We start from the raw sequence: 24,533 nt of genomic DNA on the forward strand, positions 1-24,533 counted from the left end.
TATGTTTTGAACATTGTCTTTTTTTAAGAAGTACAATATATTTTAATCTACCATCACCTTTTTTCTTATTTTATTATGATATAATTTAATTTTTATATTAAGAAAAAAAAAACCTAGAATGAGTTTGTTTTGCCGCTTAGTCTGGTTCTCTCTAAAAATGCACTTCATAAACAATTGTTTTTCATGAGTAAATAATAGCGAGGAAACAAAATATAGAGGAGAACATGAACTCCATAGAAGACAGTGATCCTGACTCTACTGTCTCAAATCACTTCCACTTATTTATTGTCTGCTGCATCCTCATTCTTCTTTCACCTACATAAAACCACACCCAATATAATTAAGTGAATTTTATAATTTTAATTAGTAAAGAGACAAACTAATACTATGTTCATTGAATACTATAGTACTATAATACAATGAGTAACATAAGTTATAGACTTATTGTTCATCCTTACTAAAAGCTATTAAACTCATAGCTCATGCTTGAGAAAGCAGAATATACAACCCACCTAAACCCCACGGAAAAAAATTATATGTTAGAATTAATAGAATAACATGTAAATGTTTATAGTACTAAATATAAATGAATATGAAAAACTCAAAAAACTGTACTTTATGGAGTTACATTGTCAAACACTTCTTCATACACAACATTAATTAATTGTTGTGTTAGAAGGGAGATCGTCGTTGTTTTCTATTACGATCCTTAACCCTTGGTGTGACCTGCATTTATTAATAAGAGGAGCTTGTTTTGTTATTTGATGACCACGTTAAGTTCTGTAGAGGTCGAGCATGAGTTTCATTTGCTTGGTGATGCTAACTTTGTAAGTTTATAGCTCCTTTTTTGTGCTTCTCTCTCGGATGTTTTTGGTTTAGTTTGTTTTGTTTATTTTTAAATCTTTGGTTTTTCTTGTCTTTGTTAGTGTTTGGTTTTTTTTGGGTTGGTCTTTCTTTTTGGTGGGTTTCGTTATCTTTCGAGATGATCTATGTAAAATTATGTGAACATTTAAAAAAACATGGCTTAATTCCAGTTTCGGTCCCTAATGTTTCTGAAATATGCGATTTGCGTCCCCCGTGTTTAAAACGCGCGGTCAAGCTCCCTGACGTTTCTAAAACGTGCGATCGAAGCCCTTCCGTCCATATCCGTTTGGTTATGTCTGTTGACCAAACAGAGCTGCGTCCCCCATGTGTAATAAAACGAGCGAATTTACTCCATGATATTTCATCTTTGTGCAATTTGCCTCCCTAATGTTTAAAACGAGCGAATTTACTTCCTCATGTTTCAATAAAATTTAAAATAAAACAATTTAATTAAAAAACTAAATAATATCAGAATATAACTAAATATAAATTATAAAAAATCCAAATTAGTTCATCTTTTTCACCTGTAATCTCACTCTCTTCACCTGTAATCTCACATTAAAAATAAGATTTTAGTTTATTTGAAACTGATCCTGCTCAGCGACTAAGAATATCAAATTGATTCTAGAAGTTTTAATTCAAATCTATATGTTTTAAAGTCTTATTAAAGAAACCGTAAGTGAAATAAATATGCATCAAATTTATATGAATGTGATATTAAACATTTCCATCATTATTTATTTTCCAACTGCCCCCAACCATTTTATTTTTTTTGGGTCACAGAGGAAAGAACTGCCCCCAACCAAAGTTAATAAGAATTGATATGGGAAGTTAAAATAATTTTTACACATTAAGGTATGATTTTATTGGAAATAAGTGACATTAATTTGACGGTTGTCTAGCTTTTTCTTCAGAAAAAATAAGGTTTAATTGAAATTGGTTTGTTTTAGAAATTGGTATTCATAACGTGGCTTGCACTGGTGAGAAGTACTTTTATTATTTGGTTATTAACAACTGTAATATATTTATAAAAGTCATCTTAGCAATCGTGCATCGCGCATGTCTTATTGTAGTTTACTAGTGTGTTTCACCCGTGCATTGCACGGTGGATTTTTATTTTCGGATTTTACCTATGATGATTGATATAAAAGAAAAAATAGTTTCACGAAAATGAAGATATAAATTTTGTGATTGGAATATAACGGTGTCAAAAAGAAAAAAAAAATGAATAATGCGAAAAAAAAAAATTAATTACAAAAAAGGGGTGAAAAAAATCATATTTATAGGAATGGTGTGTTTCAGGCCAGCTTGGAGCCCGCGTGACAACCACTGTAGGATATGCTACACATCACACGTATCCATGCAAGATATTCGCCCCACCTTAAACAAATCCCATGCACCCATCAATCGGTCAGAGATTCCCTTCATTCCCAAGGAGAATCTCTGAATCATGTCAGACTCGATGCGTTTGGAAGCAAGCGAAGTCAAGGCACGCAATCGATGCGTTTGGGACTAGGCGAAGTCAAGTCAAGGCACGCATGGAACCAGGCGAAGTCAAGGCACGTCTATCACGGCTGTCAGGCGACAGGGGGACAGGGAGACAGGCAGCAGGCATACGCGTGGACCTAGACGTATGCATGATACGCTTGGACTTAAACGCATGATAAACCATTTCTGGCGGTTTAAACCCCTATAAAAGGACCGCCAGAAGTAAATTCGCCCCAACACCTTCATTCCACTCTCCTTCTTCTCCAAACCTACCTAATTTCACTTCAATTCTTCTCCAAACCTTCATAAATTCACTTCACTTATTCTCCATTCCCATTCCTTCTTAGTTTCTTCCATAGTTGCAAAGTTGTTAATCCCATTACAAGCCTCTGTAAAATTTCAATGGTAGATGAATTGGCGATCAATCCTGGGCCCACAAACACTAGTTTGTTGTATCTTACTGGGGAAGGAGCACACATTTCAGATAAAGTCTGGAATGGACAAACAAATAAAATTCTCAAAGTTCGACGATCACGTGATTCACGAGTTGTGCATGAGAGACTCATACGTAGCGTTCCCGATGCAATTAGAGGTCACCTTGAAGCTGCGGGTTTTTACCACTGTGCGCTAGTCTCAGATGTTTATCCAGACCCTCCCTTGATTTTAGCGTTCATTGAAAGGTGGCGTCCCGAGACGCACACTTTTCACCTCCCGTTTGGAGAATGCACCATAACTCTTCAAGATATTGCAGTTCAGTTGGGCTTGAAGATTGATGGTGACGTTGTCACATGTCCCACCTCTTGTAATTGGCCTGTCATCGTTGAAGAATGTTTAGGAAAGAGACCACCAGCAGAAGCTATTAGAGGAGGTGCGTTGAAAATGAAGTGGATAAATGAGAATTTTAACAATGTGCAAGACTTCATTGACAATCCTCAGGATTTGGCATGTTTTGCACGGGCATACATCATGCGCATGCTTGGAGGTTTTCTCTTACCTGACCATAGCGGGTCGCATGTTCCTCTGAGATATCTTCCTCTTTTGAGGAATTTTCAGGAAGCTGGAAAATATAGTTGGGGTTCTGCGGTACTTGCCCATCTATATAAGGAAATGTGTAATGCAAGCAAAATCTCACGTGTGGAGATCGGTGGTTGTGTACAACTCATCCAGTTCTGGGTCTGGACGAGATTTCCTGATGTTGGCCCCCTCAAAGAACTCAACGTTATCAAAGAAGGTTGCCCTCTTGGAGCCAGGTATGCAACCAATTGTTACTTCAAATTTGAATAGTTGTTACTTGGAATTTGAATAGTGGATCATCCTAACTTATACCAACCGAACTTATTTTTATTATATAGGTGGAGAGAAGATGCTGACTGGATAAAGTATCAGTTGCTGTACTGGAGGCATTACCTTGACACACTTAAAACTGAACAAGTGAGTACCTGTCATTAAAGATATATGACTGCGATATTATATTTGTCCAAGTCTAAACTCTTCCTTCTTGTTGATGTAGTTTGTGTGGATGCCTTATCCACATAGTCTCCTGCAGCAACTATCTCCAATATGTCGGGACAACATGCATTTGTGGAGATGTATTGCACCCATGATATCATTTTTTATTGTTGAATGGCATCAGCCTGATCGGGTGATGCAACAATTTGGATTTCAGCAACATGTTCCTAACAAACCTCTCCAAGACGATAAGGTGCATGACATGTCACTGTCGGGAAAACATGATTGGGATTGGGTTGATAAGTTGACACCTTTTATTGTAGCTTGGGAAAACAAACATCACCAATTGGCTGAAGGCCCTAGTTTAATAAGGCTTGCACAAGACAGTGATCAATACATGAGGTGGTATTCACAACACTCTCGTCGCTGGCTAACACGTAAAGGAGCAGCATTGGGTCAATTGGTAATGTTATGCTTACCTATTGAATTTATGTTAATCTATACATTTTTTTAATATAATTTATGCTTAATGCTTACCCTACCCTACATTTTATTTTGTTCTAATTGTAGGCTGCGAATATCCATCACATCTGGTATGGGCTGCCGCTGATTGGACAAGGGAGGTACACAATTGATAACCTTCAGAAGCGGGCCATGCATTGCCTTGCGTTATGCGAGGAGATGGGGCGGATCACTATTCCCCCGCTAGAAGCGCCGCCAATGGAGCCTGTTCAGATCCCTGAGGTAGCACAAAATTTTCACCCAAAGCTCGGAAGGCAAGAAGGAAAGGATTTCTCCCGGCGGGAAAAACATAAAGAAAAAGCTAAACCAGTTATAATTGATGTACCCCAACAGCTGCCTTCCGGGCAATTTTGGTTGGCTCCCACCCATACTGGTGATTCCTACACATCATACCACTATAGTGGTGATGGGTCTTCTTATCAGGGACATGGTAATACTTCAGGATTTCAGCAACAGGAGGCATCATTCGCATTTCAGCAACCTTACCAACAAGAGCAACATTACAGTGGTAGTGGGTCCCGTGAGTTTGAACAGTATTATCAACCTGCGCCAGTTCCAGAGTCACAGCCTTACCACGGTTCAGCGCCGCAGGTTCAACAAGATGGATCCCAGCTTGACACGTGGTTCACCCCAGATGGCCAGTCTATACCCTCCTCATGGGGGACCCCACCTAGCCCCCAACGTGGATGGGGGGCCTTACATGATTTGCTAGGTGCTTCACCGGAGATGCAGCATGCCCATCCACCAGATTCTGAGATTCGTGCTACACAGGCAGCCTTTGACTTCGATTTGAACCAGGCATCCCTCACAAGCTACAATATGTCGGGTTATGATCCTTCCATGAACCAAGACCAAAGTTGATTGTGTTTTTTTTTTTTTGTATTTCCAATTAAGCTACAATATGTCGTGTTATGTCGGGTTATGATCCTTCTAATAAAATGTTTGTTGTTTTAAGGTTGTATGGCATCATTGTTTAGTTATGTGGTTTGCAATTAAAAAAAAAGTGTTCCCCCTTTAAATCAAGAATTCATAATGATGTTTCATTCTTATACAACTTTATTATACATCATGGGTTGTACAGTCAAAGATAATACATCAACTACAACAGGGTAAAAGAGTTCATCTCTGAAGTGCATTATTTCGCCGGCTCGGTTGAGACTCTGTCAGGTCCATCTCATTTCTGATTCGAGTTGACCTTGGGCGGCCTCTAACACGCACCATGGTGGGGTCTGGAACAAGTCGAGGGCCATCACCTTGTGGAGGAATGTTCAAGTCATTTCCAAGGGCCCACCACTCAGCTTTATACGCATCCCTTACAGTCTCCAACTTATACACAGGGTCAACAAAATCATAATAGTTAATGGACTGTCGAGCGCATGCCGCGATCACGTGATCACATGGATACTTGAAGGCTTGGAAACGTCCACACTCGCATGTTCGCTCGTCTAGCCGAACACTCCACCTATAACCATTACGATGCGTACGCTGGTTAAATCCTTCCTCGACCTCAAACCTTGTTCGCTCCACGTTATACGTGCGCACCATATGAGCACTTGCCTTTTCATGATTTTTGGCTAATGCGACCATGACCTTGTGGCAGTATACCTGGCGGGCCTGCAGTTGATCTCTTGCAGCAATGCCTCTTTGAACAAAGTAATCTACAAGACGGGCATATGTGCATTTGACAAGTGCAGTTATCGGCATGTTCCTAGCACCCTTGAACACTTTATTAACAGACTCTGCAAGGTTGGTTGTCATGTGGCCGAATCTACCACCATCGATGTCACAGGCGAGGCTCCATTTCTCCCTACTGATTCCATCAATCCATGCCTGGATAGCAGGGCTAGTCTGTCGAAACTTGGCCAACCTCCGTTCAAAAAGGTACAAACATGGCTCGTAACCTGCACAAGTGACAAATGTTAGTATTTTTGTTTATAAAAATAAAACTCATATAATTGAGTTCAAACAAATACCCATCATAACCAGCTCTTGTTTAAGCTTTGCATTCTTAAACCTATGGTTGAATTTGCTAGCAATATGGCGGATGCAATACACATGATGCGCATTTGGAGGCTGCCACCCATTTCTCGCATCCCTTACCGCGGCCTTGATGCCTGCATGTCTGTCTGATATCAAACATATACCTTGTTTCTGAGTAACATGTTGCCTTATCAAACGCAAAAACCAACCCCATGAACTCGTACTTTCACTCTCCACTATTGCAAAAGCTATCGGTAAAATGTTAGAGTTTCCGTCCTGAGTGGTGGCAATCAACAACGTTCCTTTATACTTTCCATACATAAAAGTGCCATCTATCTGGATCATCGGCTTACAATAGTTGAAAGCTTCGCAACACTGTTTGAAAGTCCAGAACACTCGACGAAATTTGCGAACACTACCATCAACAAAACCATCCGCACCGATATAAGCATCTGTGTAAATATAGTAGTAGGATCCTGGGGAAAATGAACTCATATAACCAAGCCATCTTGGGAGCTCTGCGTAAGATTCTTCCCAATTGCCAAACACCTTCGCAAGTGCCCTTTGCTTCGCTAACCAAGCTTTCATGTATGACACTTGGTAGTTAAGTTCCCCGCTGATTCTCTCATGTATGGCTGCAATGGGGACAGATGGCCGACCACCTACCATGCCTGTAACATATTAACGATATTATAAGTTAATATTCCTTTTAAGAGCAAGGAAATTATATAGATGACAACAATCATACCCAATATGTAAGAGCATATGACATCGGAAGTCATCTTGGTGTGGTCCTGCGATCTCATCGGATTGACGCACGTATGAGGGCCGACCCACCTAGATATAACCCACTTATCGATATTTTTGTCCATGCGTGCTCTCATCCTCCAAAGGCATCCATCCAAATGATTGGGACAATTGGCAGTAAAATAAGTTGGTTTGGATTCGAGTATCTTATAGGTTTGATGACGTTTGAAACAATAATACTTAAGGCCCATCTTGGCATCTTCCTTGCTCTCAAAACGCAAACCAACATACAAATCATCACCTAACTCCCATGATCCACCCACATCGCTACCAGGAAAAAAATCCGTCTCCTCATCTGGGTGAGCCCAATTGATATATGAGTAGTGTGGAGCAGAATTCCAAAATGGTGTGGTGTTTGGGATAGCTGGACATAAAACAAAAATTAGTACATGCATAATTAAATTATTCGTAATTTATAGGATAAGTTGGTTGAATATACCGTGCACTTGAGAATTAACAGGGAGATCAGGTGTTGTATGTTGTCCACCCTCTTGGTCTGAGTCCGATGAGTCTCCATCGGAATCTTGAAGCCTTCTTTCATCTTCGCTTCCCTCTGGTTCTGAATATATGATGTCAGGATTGTCAATAAGGTGATGATGGAGATCATCATGATCATCATCCAAATTAACTGTAGGAACATTCTCTGGTTCAGCTTCATGGATCTCCACTTGTGTGACGCCCTCGTCTATCAACGTCGGATGAGGGGTTGTAGGATTCGTTGAAACAGGTACTGATGAACTTCCTGCCTCATCAATTTGAACATAAAGCTCCAACATGGTTACCACTGACTGGTGGCCACACTGCTGAGTAAATATACCCATCATGATCCCCACATCATCAGTATCCACTATCACGAGACCTGTATACTGAACTGGGTCAGATGAGGACAAATACCTAAAGCCCACGGAGGAAATAACTTGGTTACTTCCAAGCTTCAACTTCTCATGAATTAACTTTTTCAAGTTGTTGAATGTGATGTTGCGTTTCAAACGCATCATCTTCTTCAAACCTTCAAATGTCATACCTTCACTGCCCTCATAATATCTACCATTGTAATACACACAAGCAATTACGTGGTTCATCTTGTGGAATTCAAAATGAGCTCAACAAATTTTTTTCCGTTTATAACTTTGTTTTTTTGAGTGTGAGCAGAATGACTTCACAGTGTTAGCAATATAGTGTTTTTTTATTACTTTTTTAATCATTCGCCTCATATGAATTGCAAGATATAATTTCTGTTCCCCCGTGCAGGTCATGTCACTTCTGTTCCCCCACTCAAAGCATGCGTTTCAGGTCAAGCGGGAGCAAGACATACGTTTCATACCACGCGAATTCCTTGCATCTGCCAACGCCTCGTGTCACGCGTATCCAGTGACAAGGCTGCTTCCTGTCTCCGATCAGCCATCATGTTTCACCTGACATGAATGCGCTTGAGGTGGGGCGGATGCCATAAATGCCAAGAGATTCTGATTCTCTCCTTGGGAATGAAAGATGTTTGGCCGATTGATGGGTGCATGGGATTCGTTTAAGGTGGGGCGAATGTCATGCATGGATACGTGTGATGTATAGCGTATCCTACAATGTTGCCACGCAGGCTCCAAGCTGGCCTGAAACACACCATTCCTATAAATATGATTTTTTTCACCCCTTTTTTGTAATTAATTTTTTTTTTCGCATTATTCATATTTTTTTTTCTGACAAAAATGTTGTAAATTGAAGATTTAAATACAGATAAATACACAAACGACAACGAATGATATAGTATTGGTGTCAACTACCTTATATCATATATGATTAGTCTAATGAGTAGATGAATGCGTTCATAGAAATCTTCAAAATTTTTAGGAGATAAGGAAATAGTAGTAAAGAAGCTCTGCCAGACTTCCACTCTCTTCGATCTCTCACATAGGTGTGTTAGAAATTATTTTAGTTGATGCCCCACTCGTATTAGAGTATAACCACACTAGTTTTAATGAAATATTAAATAATTTTATAAAATCATTTCTAAATAATAATTAAAATAAAACATTTAGTGTTAAAAGATGAGACACATTTATTTGAAGTCAAGATTTATTTGAAATAGATTAAAAAAGACATTTATTCCAAATATTTCCTTTTAGTGGCAATATTTATATTATATTATATCTTTTGGTAAAATATGAGTCACATTACTATTATCTGCCTATAAAAAAAACATTACTATTATCTAATTTTAAATTTTGAAATACACATAAATATAAAATGTAGATAAAAAAAATTTGGTGCTAATAAATAGATAATTTTTTTTTTTGGTGCTAATAAATAGATAATTTTTTTTTTTATGCTTAACAACAAAGAGAGGAAAAAAACAAAAACCAACAACCCCCTACTGCCTAACTGTCACAAACCCCATAGAGTCTGCCATAAGTAAATACTCCATTCCAGGAGGGGGATCCTGGAGGAGGAGGAAATCACGCTCCTGAGCTGCTCCTGCTTTTGCCAAAAAATCCGCGCAAGCATTCCCCTCACGTAAGACATGAGCAACTTGGACCACCCAATCTCGCCGAAGCAGGTCCAGGATGGAATGAACAAGCACAGCCTCAACATGAAAATGAGAGGGAGGCTGAAGAATCAAATTGACAGCGAGCAACGAATCCGAGGAGCACTGAACCCGGCGATGACCAAGATTCCAAGCGAGTTCCAAGCCACGACAGATTGCAAGGAGCTCCATGTGAAGCACCGACCCTTGAGAATAAATAGATAATTTGTGGATGAGGGCAAATAATTAAAAAAAAAACTTAAATAAATCGATGTTATTTTAAAATGGAACAGAATCCTCAAAGATTGTAAAAAGGAACAGAATCCTAAAGATATGATACAAGAATGTTGCTTGCTTAGAAAATAAGCGCAAAGATTTAGCGCCAACGGCTATTTTTTCCTTTTATATATAACGATTGAGTGATTATGTTGCTCTCATATGGATCGACATTCGACAGTCACACATTGAGAAACAAACAAACCAGGGTTTCAATTTGCGTCGACAATTGTTGCTTTGCTTTCATCTCAAATTTACTGGTATTCATGTCTTTGCCTTTCTTTCTTTCGTTTTTGAGTTTTTAAGTTCATGGGTTTGGTTTTATTTTATCATGTCTAATTTACCTTTCTTTTTTCTGTCTGAGTATTTCTTTCTGCTTTTGGGGGGTTTTGATTAGTTAATAGTTAACACTCACTTTCTCTTATATTTAATTGTTATGCAATTTTTCTTTCTACCTCTATGTTATTGTTCTATCACATATCATATATTATATGGCACTAAATAATCTCTCTTGTATTTTCTGGAGCAGACTAGATTCACGGTAAAAGTTTTACTTTGTTGCAAATGGATAGCGGTACAATGGTGATGGTTGCAGGGAACGGAGTTAGTATTGACTCTCATTACATACTAGATGGCTGTGATAATGGTGTAGCCAGCTATCGGACACTGAATGCTGCAGAACCCATAAGAAGACTGAATGCTGCACAACCCATAAGAGATATGGACTCTCATTACATAATCGATGGTTCTCATTATGGTGATTTAGTTTCTCCTTTTTCTAGTTTTTTTCTTTTTTAGATTTCTAGAAATTAACTTATTAACTTTCCTACTCTTATTATTGCAGCTTCCTATAGGGCTCAGACAATTCATTCACCGAATGCTGCTGCAATCCCCATGAGGAGGGGTTCTGAGACTGGCTATAGGCACATTAACCATCCACCATCCATGTTATATCATCCCGATGCTACATTCACCCAGAGGAGGGGTTTTGGGACTGACTATAGGCACATTAGCCATCCACCATCCATGTTATATCATCAAAATGCCCCATTCACCATGAGGAGGAGGGGTTTTGGGACTGGTTATAGGCACATTAGCCATCCACCATCAATTATTGGACATCAAACTCTTCCTCCTACTGGTTTTCACCAACTTGATGTAAGTTTTTGTTTTGCTTCTCTTGATAAATACTTTGTGTACTTCTGCAGTATGGCTTTATATAAATAATTTTTCATTTATCGTGCAGGATGTTGCTTTATTGATTAATCGTATCAACAATGTGCGCATCAGAACTGAAAACACATCTTATGAGGTAAGTATGCAAAGTTTCATAGTTCACTTTCCTATCAAATTTGGATAGATATGACAAATAACATAAAGAATTGTAAACATCAAACTATATATGTCATTTGACTTAACTTTTCTAGTTCTTAAGAAATAATTATAACTCTTTTTTCATTTAAGCAAAATCATAAGACTAGTGGTATATTGGACAAGTTATTAACTCTTTGAAATTAAACAACAGGAGTTTCTTGCATTGGCTGAGCGTGTTGGCAATGTAAGCACAGGCTTATCGGATGAAATCATTACAGCCCAAATGAAGACCAAAGATTATATCGGAACAGGAGATACGGAAGAAAATGATTTGTGCGTGATATGTCAGGTAATTTATTTTGAGCTTTATAAATATTTTAGCATAAATTTAGATTGTAAATTGAAATAGTTTGCATTTTCCCTACTAACAAGAATTGTTTTTTTTTCTTTCACAGGATGAATATACAACTCAAGAAAAAGTTGGAGTTCTTCAATGTGGACATGAATATCATGCAAGCTGCTTAAGGAAATGGCTCCAAATGAAAAATGTTTGCCCCATGTGCAAGTCAGAAGCATTGAGTGCTCAATGATCTTTTGTCCTTCCCACGCTCTTTTTGTGTTTTGTGAATACTCAACTTAGGTTGTATATGTAGTTTTTTCCCCATCTATTAAAATTTGCATTGTTCTCTGAATTAACCTACAGTGGATTTAATATGTGTTGTTTCTGCAATAATAAATTGATTCTTTCTTCTAGTGTTCTGTTTACCAGTTCTTCTATCTTGTTACTTATGATTATGAATTAGTAATTGAATATATTGAAGATTTTTTTATGTAGTAAACCAAGAGTGTGTTGAAAAGTGTGAGTTAGGGGATTTGTTTCTGACTATTTCTTTTTCTGCGAATTTTACTTGTCTTTGTATGGACTTTTGTCTTAGTGACCACCCATGGAAAGTACTGGATACATCATGCGCCAAAATTTATACACAATTTTTTTATTGTTTGATGTGAAATGATTTGTCCATTTTTTAGTGAATTAGTTTTAGTTGTTTGAAGAATTTCTCAATTTTCTGTCCGAATCACTTAGGCTGCTTATGAATTTATAGTTGGAATTTTGGTTGGAGTAGTTTGTTTAGGTGCTTGCTATGAATTTCAAAAAATTGAGCCTGCTCTAGGTTCTGCACAGCTTGAGGAATTGTCAGGTTGCCTCTTGAGGAAGTTCAGGGACTAGCTGGAATTCTGGAGCTTTTACTGTTTACCTTTTTCTTTTGTGGATTATCAGGTTCAGGTCTGCCTCACTGCTTTTTAGTGTTACTTTTTCAACAGGTCTTCAACAAATCATCACTTACAATTAAGATTCTTTGACATTAATTTTCAGCAAAAAGATCCTGTTATGAGGTTTAGACTTTATATGATAACTTGGGTATTGATCAAATTGCTTGTTAACATTAAATTGAATGGTGAGACTTGTATGTTAATATTTGTGCACCCATAGTCTTCCATCAATCATAATATTGTTATGTGTCTTTCCTTGCCACAATGGAACAAAGATATTCCAAATAACAATGTATTTTCATGAAGCTATTCATTTTTCTGCCTTAAGTGCCTTGAAACATGAACTCCATTCAGAACATTACGGGGATTTTGTTGCTAAGGGACACTTTCCAATAATAGTCTCAGTTAGTAGTGTTTTTATTTGGAATAGCTAGAAATGGTTGGACTGATTTGTTGGGAACCTGAGTTTCTACTTTCCTATTCTTGAGCTATAAGAAATTTCTATCTCTGCTTCCAGGATCACATTAATTCTGGGTTTAGGTTTGTATGAGTGTAATTTTTTTACTGATACTACCAGTTCTAATATCAGTAGTTATTTTCTTAATGGGTTTAGAATTCTATTCTTCTATCCTAATAACTAACCCACTTTAGTTGGTTACAATTAGTTATTTCCTTTGCTCTGTTTGCACCCAACGTACACTTGTTTAATGACAGTTTTAAGCCCATGGCTATCAAATAACTTACAGGTTAACCTATTCTTTCATTTACTATTGATCTTTGAAACCCAATGTGTCTAGCCCTCATGCTATAATTTTCTATTTCTAGGTTTTAACCGTTTTAAAATAGTCTCATTTATGAACTAGTCGTCGATAATTCTTTTCTTTCTCTCTTATGTATTTATTTAAATTGTTGCAGGAAAAGGGACTCTAATGTTCATGTTTGTGTGTATGACACCAATTTGGGCTATATTACTCATAATAGCTACTCGAACCATCAAGTTACCATTCAGTAGTCCTTTTCTCGATGAGATCCTCTTGTGAGCATAGACCAGCTGCTTTTTGTAGATTGAGTGGTAGTAAATTACTCAAAAGTTCAATGGAGCACTAATATTCCATATATTTGTATTTAGTAGTTATAGCAATCTCACATATATTCGAAAGCCCATTTTTAATTTGCCCCAGAATCAATTATATGTGTACATATCCTACATGGATGTTTTCACTTACATCCTTATTAAGCTATAGTTGTTGATAATCTGCTGCTGCCTAGGAATCTATCTTCAGGCTGCACTGTTTTAGTTGATATTTTGATTATTTTCTTAATTGTAGCTATTTTTTTAATTGTAGCTATCGCACTGTGAGATGCAAAGTTTGAATGAAAAATGTGAACAACAAACTGCATTTCATTACTAAATCTATCTATCTATCTATTTATAATATATAAATTCTTTCTCACCCATTTGTAACGGATCGGTCGATCAACAACAAGACTATCACATGAGACCGAGCCTCTTCCATATTCTGTGAATGCCCTGTGGTTCCGTTTCTTTTCAGTTTCATCCTAGCAGGACAGCAGCGCTCTTCTTTTTTACTCACAGAAGAAAACCGATCCCCTCACTTCTCATTGTCTCTTTCACTCCCTTTCTCTTTTTGGCTTGACTGTGTCACTCCCCAATCCACCAATTGCTTCATGAACACCAAGGTATGGATTTCAATGCAGACAAAGGTAAGCCTTCCCCTACCCGTTCAAATCCCTTTTTTGATTCAATTAAACTCATTCATTTCTTTTTCCCAGCCTTGGCGAGAGAGTTCCTTCTCTCCTTTTGATTTCGGGTTCATCGAGACAAGGCAAATCATAAAACCCGAGTAATCCAAATTGAGCTCAAGGTCTGAATGAAGGTAATATTTCTCTCTTCCTCTTCATTCAATGTTGATCTGCTACCCCATTGCATTTTCACATTTCTAATCACAATCATTGTTTTTGTGTGTGTTTCAGTATAGGGATCTCACTATCTCAAGCCAGATTCAATGAAGAAGCTGAAGGTGCTGATCGGCTCTAATCCACTTGAGAAGATGCCTCTTGAGATCAGGCGCTACTTTGAGACTCTCTTCTTAGCTTTGCATTCAACTTATACATTCATGATTGCCCAATTTTATTTTATTAACACAACTTCATCGTTTGACCATCGAATCCTTGCATTTCAGATTTGTGTTATATAGCTCAGATAGTCAGATGTATCTCATTGAGATCGAAATTCAGTTTGAAACAGTGTTTGTTGATGTCTTCAAGGGAGCGCATAGGGAACATGACTACCTCATGGTGCATGTATCACTTTCATTTTATAATTTTTTTTCTAATCTTTTACTTTTATCACCCTGATCCCTCATGTGGTTTTCGCGCCCTAAAGGAGAACCAAGGACTGGTACTGGTTGTTATACTAGAAGGGGTTGCTGCTGTTTTTTCTGTTCTGTTATGGCTATGGCGCTGACTTTGATTAGCTTGGCATAAAGAGATGTTGAGTGATGCTTTCTTCAAGTTTTTGATATGTCTTGGGTGCTGTTTCATGCTTACGGCTACTGCTGCTGCTGCTATTGTCTCTTTTGCTGCAGCATGAGGTTGGTTAGTAAAGCTTGTTGGTAACTCCTTATGGTAATTCCTTGCTGGTATGGGGGTTGGATTGGATATTAGGACCAATTGTTAGTGTTGACTTCCTCAAATTCATTTTTATTATTCTGGGATTATTTGAGGGATGGGGTATGTGATACAAGGATGTGAATCTATGTGCTTGCTGCTGCTTGAATTCTTTTTAGTTTCACATGTCTCTGATTTCTTTGGTGCTCTGATATGGCCTGAGTTCCTAAGGTTCAAGATACACTGCTGTGTGCGGGTCTAATTATGCAGACTGTGTTCTGCACTATGAGGACTGTGGAATGGTAATTTGCGGGTGTCTTTGAGGTGCTGATGTGTGGTTCAATACTTAAAGAAGTGTGCCTTGTCTTGGATCACATCTATGATGGTTGCTGATTGTTGTATTCTGGTTTTTGCTTTTCTATTAGCTTTAAATTATATTTCTTTTGCTGTCAAAAAAAAAAAATTGTGGTCCTTTTTTGGACACTCAAATTGAGAATTTTACTCTGATATGCTGTCTGGATTATTTGCTGACCCTCAAAATTAGGTGCACCCTTGAGCTGAATCAATTGGGGTTATGGAGGTAACTGTCAAACTCTTTGCTGCAGAATTCCTGTATATTGTTCTGTTTGATGGTATAGTCCTGGGGCCAACTACTAGGTTGCGGTTGTGGGGTGGGCCTTAGATATAGCTTGAAGTTCTATTACCAATTGGATGCCTTGCTTCGTGGAAAACTGCCTTGGAATGATATCTGGTATTTGCTGGATGTTTGAGTACCACGAGAGACTAGAGAGCTTCTTCAGCTTGGCTTGTTCTTTTTTCTAGTCTTTGTATTGTTTATCTTGTTTTGTTTCTTTGCTTTTGCTTTTCTTTTTGTCTTACTGCACTGTACCTCAACTGGGAGAGCCTGTTCCCAGTATCCTTTTCTTTCATAAATAAAGATGCTTTTTGTTGTCAAAAAAAATTTTCCAGCCATTTGGAAAGAGTCTTGCAATTCAAGATGGTAAATATTACACCCTCTAGGTTAGTCCCTTAACCTTTTTATATAGTTTTTTTAATAGTTTTCTTCCCCGGGCCATTTAGTGATCAATTGGTGATTTGATATTTTTCCTTTTATCACATCATTGTACAGCCCTTACATTTGAATCTTATATCAAGATGTTAGATTGAATTGTGGGGTTCAGAAAGTTCTGTGTCTATCTATTTAATACACTGGTCTTAACTAATTTCCTGGTTTTTTATATTTGTTTTAAGAAAAATGTTTTCTTGCCTGCCATGAATGTCATGTAAAGTTGGGAGCTCTGAAACTAAGATGGAATAGAGTTACTATGGTAATAATTGATATGGGATTATCAGAAGTTATATTTGTCAGAGACATAATCTTGGGTTCAATTTTCCTTTTGTTTTGCATGTTTTCTTGAAGTTCTTATGATAGCTTGTATTCATGAAATTCTAACGTAACTATGGTAGCCCAAAGGCATAGATCTATTTCTAAACATAACCTAGATGGTATGAACATTTTGTATCTGTTGCAAGATACAAAATTAAAAGATTTTAAATCACATTCACTTTCGAGATATTGTAGCTAAGTACATCTGGAGCGCTTGATTTAGGCATTGTTTGTGATTGATTCCTTCATACAGAAAGTTGATGATTGAGGGATATATATTACTTTATTGATCCTATGTCACCTTTTAACTCTTACATAGGGATTCACATTGGCCAGAGCTTACAACTGACAGATTTGTGTTGCCAAGGTCCATAATCTTCTTCTAATATTTCTTTCAGAAGTTAATCAAGTCCAAACATAAACCTTTTTATTCTTTGACAGTAGAGATAATTTCGTAGTTGTTAATTTGCTCCATTGTGTTCATTTGTTCCCTACTTGTGTTCATGGAGGTCCAAATCTCAATATCTTTTATTTGTAGTCTGGATCTGGTGAGAGGATTATATCTGGAAATACTGTAGCTTTTAATTCATCGGCCTTTTAGTGGCCTGGCAAGTTTTGGTGGTTCATTTTTTCCAAAATTCCAATGTTCTCAAATGGTGTATATATATGTTCCTTAATCAGGAAGAATGTATGTGAATACAATAAACAACAAAGGGGAAGAACAACAAAAAGATAGGTACAAGACACAATAAATCTGATTCTTAGCATTTTCTATTAAAGAATAAAATTTGAATTGAGAGAGAAGAAGATTGCTTGTATAAGACGCTTGGGTGTTGTGGGATGTTCATAGACCAGGGTATTCTTTCTTTGTAATTCATCTTCTTAGGGATCGATTGTTCTGAGAAGGAAGTCATATCAATTAAGTCATTCTTTTTATTCGATCAATTTCTTAATAATGAACATTCTTGCATTTTTTGCATGATTTGACTGGAACCATGCCATAGTACCCACTTTAAAGCGTTTGTAGGTTGTGGGACTGCATTGCATTGTCAGGTGATATTGATTTTTCTGAGGCTTCGTTCTAGATGCAGATAATAGAGCTGGTGATGGCATTTAAGGTCAGATTCCTGATGCTTATTCACTGAATTAATGTTATATCTAATTTCTCACATTATGTTATTATGTTGTGGTAGACATTCTTCTCAGCATATTTCAATGGGTGAGATATTTGTGTTGCGGATACACAAAGTGATATGTCATTCTTCTCAGCATATTTCAATGGGTGAGATATTTGTGCCAAAGGAACAACCAAATGTATAAATTTTTCTTATTGAGTTTTGTAACTTTTTATTTATAGAGCAAACATTATGGTATTTTCTGTAGCTAACATCACTGGAGATGCCATGCTAAGTACACTGCACTTGTGGTTTCTACACATATGTTTATGTAGCTTGGAAGAATCCAGAGAACCACTGACCTGGCCAAATCTTCAGAAGATGTGTAATATCCTCTACCCCTATATGATCAATTTGGTTATGCTCATGATGGTTCTTTCTCTACCCTTCTGACCAATCCCAAGGAAATGTGATAAAGAGAACAGGCCATAAATGCCCTAAAGTTTGCATCAAATCAAAGGAGTTATAATAATAGTTCTCTCACAACATTTCTCTTACTTTCCTATGTGAATTTCTGCCCTGTTTACCCCAATTCATCTTCTGAACCAAAACACCAATCTCCAAACTCCAACTCGATGAAGGTCACTCAGTCTTTCTGGTGTTGACAAACAAGTGATTGAAGCACTTCCCTTCAAGTTTTGATCCCTAAAGGGGTCTAAACAAAACCTAGAATGCGCCGTTTGTTTATCCAAATTCGAGGAAACTGGTTCTGAGGTTACTGCCAAAGTGCAAACACACTTTCCAAATTAGTTGCATTAACAAGTGGCTTGAAAGCCACTCTATTTTCTCTCTTTGCAGGTGCAAGGTTAAAGTAGGGGACATCAAGAACTTCACTCATTCATTAAGTTCGAGGCTCCTCATCAGAGTTCCTTCAAATCTTACTGAGGAAGAACTGCTTATTGATCAAGGAGGTGGTAGCAGTTGTGGGAATTACGAAGCATTCGATCAGTGTTCATTCTGCAGTTTGGAACCCCCCAGTGAAGGGACGTTTAAATTCAATGTGGATGAATCATCTTTGGGGAATCCTAGACCCTCGGGTATTGAAGGGGTGCTTAGAGATTGGCATGGAAACATTATCGGGTTCTTCTCAAAGAGCACGGGCAATTTGTGGGCATACTAAGTGGAAGTGAATGCTATTCTCAATGCACTCATGTTTTGCAAGCAATTCCAAGTCTCCCCATATTATCATTGAAAGTGATGCCTCTATTGCTGTGGGATGGACTAAGAACAAAGCTCATAGGCCATGGAAACTTCTAAATGATCTTAACCTCATTGATATTTTGTTAGATGAAGTTGATTGTATAGCTGTTATTCATATAAATTGAGAGGCTAATCCACTAGCGAATTTTTTAGCTAAAAAAGGCTGCAACAGAGAAGTTCCAATTTGGGAATTCTTTGGACCTGTAATGCTTTCTTGAGGGAGCTGTCCTCAACTCCTTCTTTATCTTAATATATATCCTTTTTGTAAAAAACAACTACAAAGTGATCATAGAATAATAATCTCTGATGTTCTCACAAAGAGCAGGTGGAGTGATCTTTATTCCTCACACATGCTATCCTTAATCTGCGAGATGCTAATGTGTCATAAACAAATAAGATTTTAGTTTAGGCTTAAATGCATTTGTTGCCCCTGATGTATCGTCAATGTGCAAAAGATAACCCGACTCTTTTTTTGTCGACGTTTGTACCCTCAATGTTTTGAGAAAGTATAGGGAATGCCCCTCCGTCAGATCGACGTTAAAAAACTAACGGAGGGGCTGACGTGGATTTTCTTTTTTTATTTTTCTTTTATTTCCTTAGATGCCACGTCATTAAATGAAAATAAAAACCTTGAAATTCGTTGGAGAGGTTCGAACCCAGGACCTTGTAGTGGCAAAACACACACATTACCAATTGAGCTACATGGACAATTGATATATTTGACAACAGAATTTTATTTATTTCATATATCTTCTTCATCTTCTTCCTCTGTTCCTCGTCATCGAGCCAGACGCTGATTGGACCCACTACCTCTGACTCGTCAAGGTACGGAGCCGCAGGAGATGTAGCAGAAGGTAGGTCAATGTCCTCGGTCCCTTGAACCCTAGAATCATCAGAGGTCGCCGCCTCCGCCATGTTAGCGATGTTACCTTCTGAAGATGAAAACCCGGAAACTTCCTCTGCAGCGAAAGGGGGTTCACAAAATTCGTGCTTTATATCCATCTCCAAAGCCACTGCCACCACCTCTTCATCAATTTTGATGTTTATCGAGCGACTCTGAAACGACGGTAACGATGAGACTATCAGCATCCTAGCTCTGTCATACCTGGAATGGGACTCTGTTTCTTTATCCAGACACACAAAGATTCCGAATAAACCTGCAATTGAGGAAAAGAATCTGGTATTCCAAGCAGCGATAGGAACATTTCTCAGTGTTACCCATATGAAATGCCTAGTTGGTTTTGCCAACATTGAAGCTTCTGATATACACTCGCACTTGTCGGCAAGGCATTCCACACCCTTGAGCAAGAAAGACAACATTTCATCTCTATTCTCGAATTCCAGTACCACTTCCTTAGCCCCAAGTGCCTTGACTTTTATTCTAGAGTAGCCTTTTGCAATTAAGAAATTTTGTATTTCTTCTATATTGCGAACACCCCTGAGAGATGCTACTGCCATCCTCTGTACTCTATCCAGGTCCTCTTGTTTAGTATTGTAACAACAAGAATAGTCGGAACTCTCTTTTTCTTGGGAGATTGGCTCTGTTTTTCTCCTCCATACCCTTTTTCTTACATGATTTGTCCACCTATTGGCAGTAGGATGAGTATCCCCTTGTGCATTTGTCGGGTACTTAGCCACAGCCACAGAAATAGTGGCACCATTTAGAGATCCACCATTCAGATTTCTAGTTGCCCTTGCCGCTGCTTCTTTAGACACAAAATGCACAAAGCCAAACTTTGTCCTTCGGTGTCTTTTCTTGGTTCTCTGCACAAAAACACCAGATAGTTTCCCCCATTTTTTGAACGCATTTTTCACTTGTTCGTATGATGTCTTCTCTGTCAGACCATCTATGAACAAGGTAGTGGGGGAAAAACGCATAGTATGCTCACTACCCCTTTGACTGCCATGACCCTGTTTTTGGTGGGAATGTTGGGAGACCTGTCTATATCGACCATTACTCGGAGTAGAAGCATGGTGCTGTTTTCTCCACGACGGTTCCGCCGCATGGTCAAAGCGCCACCGTTTATTTCCTCTACTAGACTCCAGCTTCTCCCTCCGGTCGTTGATTCTCCTCCCTTCATGGCCTAGAGAGAAGTTGGATCCCTTCTCTCTAGAAAGACCCATTAAAATGGTTCTCACCAGAATACTTATGAATTTTGTTACATGAGGTTGAGAAGATGAAGAAGATATATGAAATAAATAAAATTATGTTGTCAAATATATCAATTGTCCATGTAGCTCAATTGGTAATGTGTGTGTTTTGCCATTACAAGGTCCTGGGTTCGAACCTCTCCAACCAATTTTCAAGGTTTTTATTTTCATTTAATGACGTGGCATTTGAGGAAATAAAAGAAAAATAAAAAAAGAAAATCCACGTCAGCCCCTCCGTTAGTTTTTTAACGTCGATCTGACGGAGGGGCATTCCCTATACTTTCTCAAAACATTGAGGGTACAAACATCGACAAAAAAAGAGTCGGGTTATCTTTTGCACATTGACGATACATCAGGGGCAACAAATGCATTTAAGCCTTTAGTTTATTTGAAACTGAACCTGCTCAACGACTAAGAATATCAAATTAATTCCAGAAGTTTTAATGAAATATTAAATAATTTTATAAAATCATTTATAAATAATAATTAAAATAAAACATTTTGGTATGTTTCACCCTGGTGTTCGTTACCCATGTTAATGGTGCTTTCAACTGCGATCTTCAACATATGGGTATGGGAGATTTGATGAGAGACACATCTAGTTCTTGGTGTCATGACTTCTATGTTGGACCGTTGGGTGGAGGCACTATGTTTGCAGAGACTCAGACTCTGACTCTCCTTTATGGCGTTCAATTATTGGGAAGCATGCGAATCAAGGAAGTGCTTTGTATTGTTTCTACATGAGCTTCTGGCGCGAGATTGGGATGTTCATCTTTGTCACATCTCGAGGAATGCTAATAGGTCTACGGATCTTGTCGCTATTGACCTAAATTTACAATGTCATTTTACAGTTTTAGATATTCCTTCCGTGAGGATTGCTCCTTTATTCACTAAAATTGTTATACCTATGTTGTTTTTTTGTTTAATTTTTCCATTCACATAAAAGAAACCTATAAAGAATGAAGTCACAAAACTAATATCAACCATCTTAATCTTGATATTATTTTTATTTACAATTAAATATATTTTTTTGTGATATTTCATTTTTGGTATATAAAATAAGACATTTATATTGATTAAAATATCTTTATACTCTATAAAATAATTCTTTTCGAATATATAAATTAATTTATATATTAATTTATTTTTGGTCCCTCCAATTTGAGTTGAAGTTTCACCGCTACTCATGACACATTTAAAATACTATTGGGCTATTTTTTTTTTGATGGAAAGTACTTCATTATATCGAAACAGAAAATACATCAGCTAAAATAGCGGAATTAAGAAAAGAAGGTAACTCAAACCACCAACAAATGTTCGGTAATCCGAAACTTTAGCTCCTTATTTCCTTCACTCTTAGTGTGAACAATACTGAAAGAAACAAACTTAACAGCAAGATCCCTACGATCTTGAATAATAGGTTATAAATTTGCAACATACTTCCTACCTACAAAACATGAAATAATATCTGCTGAATCGATTTCCACAACCACAACATCCATGTCAATTCGCAGTGCTTCAGCCAACGCCCACCTTAGCCCCACTGCCTCTGCAATTAACGGACTCAAACGGTACGGGGAGAAACTAGTTGCTGCGAATAAGTACTCCCCTTCATGATTGCGAACAACCATTCCATAAGAAGTCCTGGAGCTGGTTTATTCCAGCTAGTCGCTCCTGCACCGCCAACCAATCATTCAGCACCCCAAATGCCATACTATACATGGCTTCCATACTTGGCCTCACATCCTTAAATAAAGCACCTCGATGCCATACCATACAGCACACACTTAGTACACTTGTGAGAATGAGTTTCTAGAACCTGCAAGTTTCCATGAGTTACAGACCTGCACAACATGCAATTGGTTCACAAAACCATTCAGAAATTGCATGATGGAAGTTTCTATTTTTGCTCCCAACCACAGCCAGGCCTTATATTTAACCGAACCGCGAACACCTGTAAATATAACTTGCTGTTTAATATCTGTGACGATTACAATGGAAAAAAACAAGACGGTCAATACAAATTTAGTATCAAAATAAGTTTTCTATTTGAAACAGTGTTAATGTTTTCTTTTACACATTTAAAGATGATACAAATATGAGAAAACTGCTTACTGATTTATGCACTTGGACTCACACTCACTCATCAAGTTTGCCATGTTCTGAGTAAATGAAGTGCTCCAGCAGCCGCAACTGCTGAATGATTCTTACCATCCATACTTATATACAATATTGCCAAGCTTGTTTCAACAGCTATTTCACTTCCTTGTTCCTCAGTTTCAACAATGAATATAATTCTCCACCAGTAATAATAGCTCCTGTGGAATCTACCACTCCTTCAGATATTATTCTATAGAGTTCTACTCTACAACAGCAGATTCCTGTGCTTCTGGGGAGAATGAAGTTTTGATTTGTTCTACAAGTCTTGGTATTATGTCATAAAGTGTAACTTCAACCTTGATTGGATTAATACTCGTATCTTAACCCGGGAGAGAACAGTTTAACTAGGCCGGCAGCAACCCATTCTTTGTTGTGGAGAGGAATATTGGACCTGAGTATTTCACAAAGCAAACCAAGCAAAACTGCTCACAATCAAGTAGTCTTGTCAGTAACTGGGATGCAGCAGATATTGCAAGACCAGCTTCTTCAAATTCAACACCATGTGCTTCTGAAAAATGATCCTCTATATCAGTTTCCAGGTCCTCTGGACAGGCATAACAAGTGTTGGAAAATATATCAGTATTTATTGTTTTCCAGTCAATTCTAGAGATTCTATTATTGACTTTTTTATATGTAATAATTTTCTCCTTAATTCAAGGAGTAGTAATTCTCTCCTTAATTCAAGGAGTAATAATTGTATCCTCTCTATAAATACCAGCCTTTGGCTGAGGAATAAAAAAAACAGCATTTACCTATTATTTTCCAATATGGTATCAGAGCCTCTATGGCCGAGAGGTCTAGAGTTCGATCCTTGCTCCCCTCACTTTCTAATTAAAAAGTGGAATTTAATTAAGCACATGGTAGGTGGGCCTGTGCAGTTATCCACGCTTCAAGCCCAAAGAGCTCTTGCGTGAGGGGGCGTGTTAGAATATAATATAAAACCATTAAAGTGACCCTTACCCAATAGCTTAAGCTTTTGGGATTAAGTGGTTATTTGACATGGTATCAGAGCCCTAGGTTGGGACTTTTACTGTAGAGCTTTCCACAGCTAGTATGATCAACCTATTTCCTTCCCCGACCCGTTTCACATACCCATTTAGCCTCCTATGGCAGGTCGCAATAGGTGGCCCTCCATAGCAGAGGCCTACACCGGATCCACAGCCAACCACGGCGAACAATCACTTGACTCGGGCGTCAACAGCGGTGATGGCGGTGGCGGCGGTAATGGTGGTGGTCGTGGAGATGGCACACCAAAGTTCGTCGCAAACAGTGGCAGTAATGGCGTCAACAATGAAAACAGGAACAACAGTGTTTATGGTGACAGTAATGTCAATATAGG

General features: G+C 38.0%; 1 protein-coding gene across 3 annotated transcripts; it reads left to right on the plus strand.

Moving 5' to 3' along the window:
• The first annotated feature begins 9,414 nt into the window (after positions 1 to 9,414).
• Positions 9,415 to 19,170, plus strand: LOC130737665 (probable E3 ubiquitin-protein ligase ZFP1). Of its 3 annotated transcripts, none has more exons than XM_057589488.1 (8): positions 9,415 to 10,164; positions 10,434 to 10,661; positions 10,749 to 11,062; positions 11,151 to 11,216; positions 11,430 to 11,567; positions 11,674 to 14,215; positions 14,285 to 14,388; positions 14,486 to 19,170. In XM_057589488.1, exons 2-6 carry the CDS (start codon positions 10,469 to 10,471, stop codon positions 11,806 to 11,808), a joined length of 846 nt encoding a protein of 281 aa, XP_057445471.1. In that variant the 5' UTR covers positions 9,415 to 10,164; positions 10,434 to 10,468; the 3' UTR covers positions 11,809 to 14,215; positions 14,285 to 14,388; positions 14,486 to 19,170. The 3 variants fall into 3 exon arrangements, with proteins under 3 accessions (XP_057445471.1, XP_057445470.1, XP_057445469.1); XM_057589487.1 differs by having other exon boundaries at positions 11,674 to 14,191; XM_057589486.1 differs by having other exon boundaries at positions 11,674 to 14,388.
• The last annotated feature ends 5,363 nt before the right edge of the window (positions 19,171 to 24,533 follow it).

This window comes from Lotus japonicus, chromosome 2 (assembly GCF_012489685.1).
Source record: "Lotus japonicus ecotype B-129 chromosome 2, LjGifu_v1.2".
Classification (NCBI taxonomy): domain Eukaryota; kingdom Viridiplantae; phylum Streptophyta; class Magnoliopsida; order Fabales; family Fabaceae; genus Lotus; species Lotus japonicus.